General features: G+C 28.4%; 1 protein-coding gene across 1 annotated transcript; it reads right to left on the reverse strand.

Annotated features, from left to right (window-relative positions):
* Window positions 1-229: 229 nt before the first annotated feature.
* LOC121126861 (uncharacterized) lies at window positions 230-2430 on the reverse strand. The gene is made up of 3 exons (XM_040722220.2): window positions 2139-2430; window positions 1829-2080; window positions 230-627 (listed from the first exon to the last, which is right to left on the reverse strand). The coding sequence occupies exons 1-3, from the start codon at window positions 2215-2217 to the stop codon at window positions 434-436; spliced, it is 525 nt and encodes a 174-aa protein (XP_040578154.1). The 5' UTR covers window positions 2218-2430; the 3' UTR covers window positions 230-433.
* Between the last annotated feature and the right edge of the window lie 9212 nt (window positions 2431-11642).

Raw genomic sequence — 11642 nt, forward strand, 5'->3', positions numbered from 1 at the left:
TTCTCCAAATAAACTTTTAAAACATTTCAAAGAATATATTGTTGTAAATTCTTTAAAAGACACAGGTAAATTAATTATTTTTCTTTGATACGACATATAAAACCAAAATACTTAATTTTGTATTTACACATACGTCGTAACTCGTATGCAATATTAATATGTTAAAAATATTTCTTTAAAAGGCAATGTGAATCGAGGTTGTGCAGAATTATAAATGGACAACGTTACGTTTTTAAAGGGAAAATAATCATATATTTTCAAAATATAAATATGAAAAGATATTAGGTACAATATATGAGAATATTTAAGAATTTAGAAAATATATTACATATTCTTCTTATTAAAATAATATAAAATAAATTAATACAATAAATGTAAATGGTCGAAATAAGAATGCTATAACTGTATATAGTATTGTATAGAGAAATTAGACTTAGAGTAGATTTAATTCTTTCATGGAATAACATTTGCAGTCCCATTTATTGGGTCCTTCACATCTTCCATTAGCTTTTCTTTCCTTGTACTGACAGAAAACGGAGCAAACTTCATCATTGATACATTTGATGTGACTTAATTGGAGATACTCTTTTGTACAAGCACATTCGTTCTTAATCAGATCACAATTTCCTGTTTTCAAAATAAAAAAATGGATATATTAGCATGGTTATTTTTTTATCAAGGATCTATTAATAGTAGGTATAACTAAGTGTATGTTGACGGAAGTAAATAAGAGGAAGAGCATTGAAAACTTAAAAATATTATCTATAATATATACCTAATTAATTCAAGGATACCTATTTAATATTTAAATTGTTTATAGACGAATTATGCACTTAAGAGAGTTGCAATTAGATTCATTTTTAATATACATACGTATAATTAAATAAAAAATTATGCAATCAATTAATTAATCATGGTTATAAATCAAAAGAGAGTGTACAATATACATACATACAACCAATAAATACTAAATCAATAGTTGTAAAAATATTATTGGTACAACCAGAGACTTCCTTCAAAATAAATAAGCACTCATTGAGTACAAGTACCTTTTTCTACATGATTGTCTTTGCGTATCAAAAAAAAGTTATGCTTCTTGAAAGAGCATTTTGTGAATGATCTTAAAACATTACATACAATAAGGTAATAACTTTTAATGTATAAATTCATTATAGTCGAGAGGGATTTATGGATTCAAATAATAAAGAGCTCATACATTTGTACTATAAATTGACAAATTTTGTGTATATATTTTTGACTGAATAACCTTGCATAATGGCCTAGATACAACAACTATAATGTATATAGATACATAGGTACATATTATTTATACCAAATGTATACCTACCTAGATAATCTTTAAATCATAGAGTTGTTGAAAACTTATATAACTACTTAGTACTTGGAGATCATATGATTTAAACATTACTGTATTTGGCATTTATTGTAAAAACGTATCATTACTATGTAGCCTCCAAAAAATATAGGATTCAACATACTTATTTTCCCTCCCTCCATCCACTCTATGCATTTTTGGACGTTTTTCAATTTTTCTTAATAAATGGAGTAGGTAAAAGGTAATTAACTATACTCCTTATTCATAAATGTAACTTGATTTGAGGAATACATATAAAATGCACATCTATTAAGTTTTAACCATTACATTCCGTCGGTATTATTTATGGCCTTTTTCAATCGTTTTCTACTCTAGTAAATGATGATGACACAAATATAGGATAAATAACTGAAATATAACATTTGAAGCTCTTATGAAGAAATATTTAAACAAGGAGCCTTCTCATAAAAATAATGGTAACATGTATCTTACCTGATTGTCTTCCCTTAGCCTGACAAAATCCAGCACAAGAGTATCCAGCAATCTCTGGACCAACATCTCCGCCGCAAACATATTTCTCCAAATCCTCTTCTGAGCAAATACACGAACTTCCACCATCTGCATCTGGGGAACAAAATCCACCAGAGTGTCCTCCAAGACGACAAGTCCACTTACAAACAGACTCTGTCAATCCGCATCGAACTAGATCATTCCGTTTGACTCTTTTTAAATTGGTGGAGAGGCCTTTTATAACATACAATTAGATAAATATGGAGAAGTCCTTTATTTAGGAGAATCTTACCTTCCCTACTAATGGATAGAAGAATAAAGAAAATGACGAGAAGGGAGTTATTGAAGCTCAAGAACTTATTTATTCCCATGGTTTCTCCTTTTGCTAGTCTCAAAAATGTAATATACGAGTATTAATTACAATTATGAATTTAGATTTTCCTATCTTAGCTGTAACTTGCAACTATTTTAATAAATAATAATGTTGTAGTATGTACTTTAAAGACGAGATTCGCGTGCACACTCTATTTTTGAGAATTGAGGAGAATGTCACTCTAGGGTTTCATATTTATATTAATTCTAGTGTCTGCGTCGTAGTTGATTTCTATTGAAATATGGATTTATTTCCTATTGGTGGTGAAAATCCCCGGAACAATGTCCTCCTCCCAAAATTTTATGTATTCAATCTGTATTTTCACTACCTGTTGCATCTCCCACAGAAAAACAAAATTGTTTACAACCTTCTTAAATTTATATAAACAATAACAAGTCGGCCATTTCTATTAGATAATGAGGCAATTTTGACCTGGATTGTTTTGATTAAAAAATATGGCCATTTCAAGGATTTTGTTTAGTAATATGTAAACTGGCTTCAAGGTCATCCCCATGGATTAAATGTGATTTCCATTTGCGATTGAGTCACATTAATTATTATGTATTGACAGTCCGTTCAGTGCCCACTCTACCGGTCACTCCCTCATGAGTCATACCCATGCCTACATTTTATGTAGAATTTTAACAAACAAAAAAAAAACACAATAAAACTAGGATCATTTATGAAAAATGAGACTGGATACCTATCATTTATATTCCTCAACTAATTAAGTTAATAATAGTTATCTCTCATTTCTATTAATATTAAATTAATATGGTCAATCCTTGAGAGACGTTGCAAATTGCCTTAAATAAACTGATTTGAATGAAATAAATATAGATTATATTCTATAAAAGGTCATATTAAAACAAAACAAAGTCTTAAATCAAATAAATACTCTAGAGCAGTGGTTCTCTAACTGTTGGACGTCATGGAAACTTATAAATAGGTTATACCTCCGGCAGTGGAGCTGAAACAATAGGGCCTTTGCCCTCCCCCACTTATTAAAACTACGTGTAATACAAATGTGTTTATAATGGAAGAGGAACGGCTTTTTGTAGATGCTATTTGAATATATATATTTTTTAAAATTTTCTTAAGCTATTATCCTTATTCTTGAAGAGAGAATATCTAAGAATAAGGTAATCAATCACCATTGAATTATGGGGAAGAGTAAGACTGATGATTTGTTATGGATTTAAAAGTACAAGTCTTTTTTGGACGACTGTGAGAAGAGTTGAGGATCGACATTAGAGTAATAATTTCTGCCTATACCATTGCAAGATACGGAGTGGGGCGTTTAGGTCTATTTCCCTCATCTAAATAGCTCCTTGCAGCTAATTTAATTAAACGTCATAACATATTTTTTTTAAAATTTCATCATATATTTTATAATAAAATTATCATATTTAATTTTAAAAATCTACAATGTGCAAGGACCCTTTTTTCACAATGAAGAGCGGGGCCTAGGACGAGTGTCTTATTTCCAAAGCTGGGAATTACCTATAAAAACTCAACGGATAAAACTTATGGGGTTCCCTAATACAAATGAAGTTGACTTAATTTCTAAAAAAAAATAGACAATCTAAAATTAATTACATACGTACTTTAATTAAAGATAGCTTGTGTTTTTTCTTTCTACCATTTACTTTCCCAGTCAGTGATGATCTAAATTAAGAGAGAGTTGGCACACTATAAAAGTTTCTAAAACTAACAAAATATCAGTTTTTTAGCGATGATAATTTGTTCATCATGAGACGTTATTCTCCAATACAAGGTAAAAATATATTCCTAGCTATGAAAGAACTATGACACAGATAGCCCATGAAAACTTTTCTTCAATGAAGTTTAATAAGAAGGATATACTTCATATCCAATAATATTTGTAAATGACATTAAAAAGGTATATGGAGAATAATATATTGAAACTCATTTACGAATTAACGTTTCCTTCCACCAAATACAGTCATACTTGATAAAGCTCACGAATAGTATTTGAAGCTTTTTTTCATCTCTAAAGAATGAAATTTTTCACCTTCCACGTTTATTCACCGTTCCATTTTCATCTGTAAATACACAAATGAGGGTTTTCTGGGGGATCTATGTGATCATAATCCATCCTTTAAACAATAGTTAATTCTTCCCTTCAATTAAATTGAAGAATATTTAAGTATGTATTTTATCATTTTTGCAGGGTGATGTTATGTACCCAGATGTTAAGTAATTCATAGATTATTAAGTAGTCATAACCCATATGAATAATACATGTACTCTTGAATGAAATATAGTTCTTAAACATCTTTATATTTTTACACATGGATCACATAATATAGGAAACACTTTTTCTGTTCCAAAATACATCATTCAATGACATTCAAAACCTGGTTGAAAATTCGTGTTTGCTCATAAAAAACAAATAGTAACGCTGATCTAATTGTTGCGGAGTTATAATTGTAAGTCATTTTTGAACTCAGAGTTGAATTGAGGATCGACATTGTAGTAATACTAAACTTGTTCAATCCATTTCTCCTTCTTCTATCGTCACAGCTGATTGTAGCTTATCTAATAAAACGTTATGACAGCTCAGCAGCTCTCCTCCAAAACATTCTTCAAATTATCAGGGTTCCCATGTTGATTATGAGTTTATTTATTATTATTTAAAAAAACAACAACAACATCTATTCGTATTTAGATTATCGTTGCCCTCGGCTCCAAATAAACTCGATTTTTTTATATATATAAACTTAGCTCCTACAAAACTTTTAAACATTTTTTTTTATTTCACATAGTTTTTAATTTATTTTAATAAATTTATAACAATAGACGTATTTATAAATTTAGGTATATATCAGTGAAAAAGTTTGGCTGTGATTGCTAACAAATAGATGGTTTGACAAAAGGTAATAATAGTAAGTTAATATCGTTTAGTTAGAGAAGGAAATACTGAGAACTCATACAAATTTGTAAAATACTTTTGAATAGCTCTGGGTTTTTTTTTGTATTTATGCCAAAAAAATGTATTAATTGAAGTATAAATATTTAGAGTTCTAAAGATATTAGGAGTGCCCGCAAGGAGTGGGATATCCCCCTTCTCAAATTAAGGAATTTTTGTTTTTTTACTAGATAATTTAAGAATATTTAAAAAATATAAATAAATTATTAACGTTTCTAAAAAAATTTATTTTTCTGTGAATAACTATTGGTTTTTCAAAATTCTCTCCCAAAAAATTTAATATTTGAATTTTTTTTCTCCAAAAATTTAACATTTTTAGAATAATTATAATTTTTTTTTCCTGCGAATTTAACTTTTTAATTTAAAAAAAAAAAATTTAATTCTTTGTGAGTGGTTGTGGATTTAAAAAAAAAAATCATTGAAATCTATTTTTTTTGATTTCTTAAAATAATATTCCAAAAACAAAACCCTCCACCATACAAAAAAAATATATATATATATATAATCCTGCGCACTCCCCTGGATTTGGTTCATCAGTAATATTGATTTGAGTTCAAAGATTTGAAGTTTGAGTTTGAAGATTTCCATTTTTCGCCAAAATATATTTAGAATTTTATTTTATTATCAGAACTTTTATATATTAGAACACTTAACCTCTAGAAATTTCGGCCATTTAAAATTATTTAAATCGATATTGTAGGTGAACTTGACCTTCTAAAACCAAATACTGTTAAATAAATGAAACCCTAATTATTCATACTTCAAATAAATTCTTTTGACGTAAAAATAATTGGAATAATGTGGCGTAATTTTTTTCAAATATAAAAAAATAATAACTCTTAAAATATGCTGTTTTTTTAAATTTTTGAAATTGTTTTTTCTCAGGATTAGATGATCCTATATAAAATATAAGCAGATCTTTGAAATCAACATAAAATTTTTTGAAGAATAAATTAACTTTTATGTTGATTATTGTTTTTTTTTTAGTAAATGGTTGCTCAACCCCCATCAAAAGGGCAAAAAATGCTTTAAAACCAGATTTGATACGAAAACACGTATTACAGATTCGTAATTATCTTGTCAAGAACGACCAGTAATTTGTATGGAATTTAAAAGGTGATGGATAAAGTAAACCTGTATATATTCGTAATAATTCATAAAGAAAATTTCCTTGGAATATCCTTTTAAAAATAGCTCAAAACCTGTTTTTTGAAATATGGATTTTCTTTTTGTTAAAAATCCCTTATACAAATTTCACTCGAAAATAATAAAAGTATAAGGAATTAAATTTGGGGATGAGTAAGGGAAGTAACTGATTCGATTCATACGGTAGAAGACCGTACACACACAGTGTGCAACGATGTAATAGACTAAAAAGGAAATCTTTCAGCTTGTATCCATCAGATCCCTGTAAGAAGAGTTACGTCACGAGATTTCAGTGCCCCCTTGTGACAGATATCAAATGGCCCAAAAAGAATTTAATACAATAAATGAGAAAATAAAATATAATTTTATTGAGCTTAATTATTATAAAAAAATGGAATAATTTCTTTAATTTTGCATACACATTCTTATACTAACATACTTAGACTCATAAAACATAAAATTTTATGACATTTGGCAACATTTATAGACGACTTAGTTGATGGAACAGCTACTTCAGTTATTAAATTTATAATTTTTTTCATTTTTTTGAATTGATTTACATAAGATTTGAATAAATCCTCTATTTTTGAAAATTGATCCAAATATTTCATGACGCAATAGATTAATTGGACAACAAATAGTTCCTCAACGTATCTTAACTGAAGTCTCAATTCTCCATTGTTTTATTAAACCAAAGGCGGATTTTGGAATGTGAAGACTTGCAATTTAAAATTTTTATATTGTTTGAATTAAATACCGAAGAGAGGTACATTTTTAAAGACTTAAACTTTGATTCTGCGTCCCAAATTTGAGATCTTTCTCCTTCAACTTCTTCTTTAATTATTATTTTTTTTTTTTTGCATTAGTTATGGTAGCTCAGAGCGAATCCAAATTTGGATGAGAAGTGTGCCAAATATTTATCTCTAAGACGTCGTCTCAAACAGCAGGGGGTTGAGGTCAGGGCTGGAGGAGGGTCACATGGAGGCAGGCCAGAAGTCCTCCATTTTGTTGTTACATAATTTTTGGGTAATTTTGTGACTGTAATGGACTATTTGAGGCTGTAAGCAGTCCGGATAGAGATGATAATTGTTTTTGGAGTCTTCTCAGCTCCAGTTGGTTACTCCAACATTTTTATCTCATTAGTATTATGAGATAAAAATAAACTTGTTTATTTTGGTTTAAGGTGTCATTTGGTTACGATATGAAGATTAAAATTATGTCAACTCTTGTGTAAAGTCGGTATATTACTTAGATATTTTATATTTTTATAATATTTCATCTTTACAAACTGCAATATTGGGGTATTTGTAAATTGTAAGATAGTTATTATTATAATTTATACATATCGTTAACCTGTGTAAAAAAATCGGACTTATTAAGAATAATTTTCATATCGCCTTCCATCTAATAAATGATAATCATTAATCTCACTCTCAATCTTAGGTAAAAAAATGGTCCTATCAATTTAAAATAAAATATTTGAAGAGCTGTTGTAATCAGGATCATCACTTTGTTGATGCACTTCATTTTCCTAAATTATGAAATTGTATGCGTAGTATTGAAAATAACTATTTTTTACTCATCTAGAAACTCTTTTAGTAGAGGAAAAATCCATTTTCTGGTTTGCTTAACCTCATAATAGTACCGTTGACTAATAGATGGATTAATTTTAATAGTTTTAAATCCAAATTGTAATTCAAGGACCACTAGCGAGTAGGACTCCATATCTTTCTTATTTCTTGAAAAGAGTAGATTCTTGAAATGAACTTCTTGGGTTGTTCAACTCATTTTTGGAAGAACCACTTTGATTCGAAAATACTTTTAATTTAATTATCACTTAATAAAATCACATTCATAAAGTCTCAAATAATAATGAGTAATAAAATTAAAGGACTCTTGTCAACAAGTGACTCAAGTTCGTCTGAAATCTTTCTCAGCTAGTAGCTAATATTCTTTGGGCGGATAATTATAATTATTATTCAGGGAGGTTTATTATTTCTCCATAATGTTGCACTACTCACTGGTGATGTGTTTACAATCGATTAATAGTAAACAACGTACATGCCCTATTTAACTATATCCTCCCTGCAATAAAGCAATTTTCAAAGTTGAAGGTTCTCCCCTCTATTCCAGTAATACATTTTCTCTCTCCAAAATAATGTAACATGCAGTTGAGGATAACAAAGGACGGAATTTAGTAGTACACCTTCTCCTTGCGCTCTACAAAATGTCCATCCCTATGACAAACCTCAATACATTTTGTGGAGCCCGAGGAGAAGGCGTACTACTTGATTTAGACCCTTGTTATCCTTAACTGCATGTTTTATGATTTTGGAGAGAGAAACAAATTTAATCATCCCCCCCCCCTCTTAATGTGATATAAAAATGAGACTTCTTCCATATACGTACCCTCATTACTAATTACTTTATCAAACCTACAAAACAATCAGGTCTATGTTTTATCAGAAGATAATTACGATAATCATTTTTTGTTATTGGATCAACAACGAATCTTTTATAGCGGTGGGTTTGTCAACAAATAAATGAATAATAATAATATTGTCATTAGGTGCTAACAAAATTTTAAGATTTTCCTTTATTTATATACATTTTTCCACAAACATGAAGAAATACAGAATATTTTTTATTACTTGTAGATTTTACTTTTTTCTTATTACTATTCTGATCATTAATTAGATAAACTCATATTAGTTCTTATTAAGGTGTGGATAGTTACCTAATACTTGTATAATTAGGTTTCTAGATTGAGTAGTGCAGGTTAGATTATTATCTATTCAGAATAAAAATTAAACATCAATATGTAATCTTTATTGTATTCGTACAAAAACAGATAAAAAAGTCCCAAAATCAGTCAATAGTTATTCAATCATTCTCAAGTGTGGAATTATTCTTCAATAATATGTAATAATAGGAAATTGTTTACAGTTTTATAAAATAATAATTTGAGCTCAACCAATCAACGTTCAGTGGTTTAATAAAAGCAAGAAGTGGTAAAAAATTAAGAAATAGCAAAGAGACATGGTAAATACATTCGTACATAAAACACAGAAACAAACTAGAATGATTTTTTTCTGAATATAAAGTGAAAATAAATCATTTGCATTCTTAGACGAAATGGCATCAATTTCTATGAAAAAATTATTCGTATTAATCATTTGGAGTCACCACAAATTGTATACACAAATGGCCAACATTGATATTTATCATACAAGAATAAGAAATTGATAGATTTTATTTGGAAGGGCATTTCACGGCCAAAATAAGTTTATTAAACTAAATAAAGGATTCAAATGCTAGCTGAAATTCTTGTGTATCTTAATTCCCCCACAAATTTGAATACCAGGGGTTTTTTTGTCCCAAATATGTGTATGAAACATTGGGCGTTATAAATGTATGATGTAAAAAAAATCAACTAGGAATTTTTCCTTTCCTTAATTTTGGTTCAAGATTGTTTTTATGTTAACACAAGAAATATTATTTATTTTCCTAGAAAATCCTCATAATAAATATATTTTGTTATTGTGTAAACTTTATTGCCTTTAAACTATAGATTTACAATGTTTCCAATAACTTTTCTTTATGAAACTTTTATAGTTTTGTAGTTAAGTTTGTGAGTTAGTGTCTTAAGTGTGACGCTAGTTTTGTTATTTCCAAAACAAAATATCAAAAAAAAAAAAAAAAAAAAAAATTGTTTTTTAATTATAAACTACTTCTAGATAGGGGGAAAATACAGTTTAAAGTAACCAATGGCTTGAAAAGTATATCGGGGACTCTGTTCTATAAAGCAAATAAAATAATAATAATAATTTAAAAAAAATTTTGAACGGAAAAGTACGTGTTTCTTTGTTAAGCCCGTTACTTTTCAGCACATATGTTTTGTTCGTTTTATATTGCATTATAATGAAAACAGAAAAAAACCCCGATTGTGATTAATTGTCCCATCACTAATTACAAATATAATGTATAAAATATTCCTGTTTTCAGAATCGGCTTTGGGAAAATAATTTATTAATTTCATTAGTTATGAAAAAAAACAAATCCAAGATATAAAAAAACGACCATAATAATTTGTTACTTGAGTCTTCCAATTTTATAAATATTGTAATAAAATAATTTTTGATAAAAATGCTCGATAGCTGAGAAGAAACAAAATGAACACAAACTAAACGTGAACAAAAATATTCTAAGCATATGCAGTCGGTGCAGATATTGTTATTTTAAGGGAATAAGTTTTGTAAAAGGATCAAAATTTTGCAAAATTGCCCTTAGGAAAAGCTTACTGTGGGATTACTTGCTTTAAGAAAATTCGCCTTGGGAGAGCTCCCCGGGAAAAGGAATTGCCTATAGGCGATTTATCTTATCAATTGTAATTATTAGAAATTTATAGCAAAGTGGTATTTTTTTCTGTTATTAAAAATATTAAAGAATTGGAATCAGTATCGGGAATTTTTACTAGAATCACATCGTAATTGGCATCAAAAGATTTTTTACAATTGTCCCATTACTCTTAATACATATTTCATATATCTTATTTGGCATAATATACCAACGACACTTTTTGTAAAAAAATCTAAGAAACGACAGTATAAGACCGGCTCTCCGACTGGACTAAACTGAACCAACATTATACTTTTTTTTCTCTTTGGAGAAGTAAAGGTTTAGAGATACATTTTGCATAATAAGATGTGATGTCTTTTTGGTTTTGAAATATGTAATTCTTAATATTACATTCCTAAAGTCGATTGGAGTAAATTACGAATTGAGATCCTTATACAAAGGACGTTGATACATTTCCAAGCCGTTCAATTAGTGAAACAATTTAATGAATCGAGTATCATATTGCTTTGTGTGATGTTAGAGGTCTCAAACTCTAGTAAAAATTTTATAAATAAAATCACGATGAAATAAAAACAGGTACAATGAGATGATAAAGAAAATTGATTTCGTCTTGAAATGATATTACTTTGTTCGTTTTCTTAATGTTGTAGCCTCCATTTTGAGAACAAAATATGGATTGTATGATAAGAAATGAGATAATTTTTCCCGTCTATTTTTTTTTTCATGCATTTAAAAAAATTATATCACTAAAGTTTAATTCCCATGAAAAGGAGGTGTTTCCATGCAACAACAACCTATTTAATTAATTTCCCGAATGTAGGCCATTTTATTTCAATTCATTTTTGTAACTCAATACGGGGGCGTCCGCAGGATTATATATATATGTTTTTTTTTTTTTGGGGGGAGGGGGCTGGTTTTCGTATTTTTTTAAAACAAAATTTCGAAAATTCAAAGCTATACATAAA

The sequence above is a fragment of the Lepeophtheirus salmonis genome, chromosome 1, assembly GCF_016086655.4.
Source record: "Lepeophtheirus salmonis chromosome 1, UVic_Lsal_1.4, whole genome shotgun sequence".
NCBI classification, from domain to species: domain Eukaryota; kingdom Metazoa; phylum Arthropoda; class Copepoda; order Siphonostomatoida; family Caligidae; genus Lepeophtheirus; species Lepeophtheirus salmonis.

Bases quoted from the DNA above. Each gene is read 5' to 3' on its own strand.
- LOC121126861 (XM_040722220.2), bottom strand. From the start codon at position 2,217: ATGGGAATAAATAAGTTCTTGAGCTTCAATAACTCCCTTCTCGTCATT. The intron at 2,081-2,138 runs GTAAGATTCTCC...ATGTTATAAAAG, and splicing joins TCTATCCATTAGTAGGGAAG to GCCTCTCCACCAATTTAAAA. The intron at 628-1,828 runs GTAAGATACATG...TTTTGAAAACAG, and splicing joins GGCTAAGGGAAGACAATCAG to GAAATTGTGATCTGATTAAG.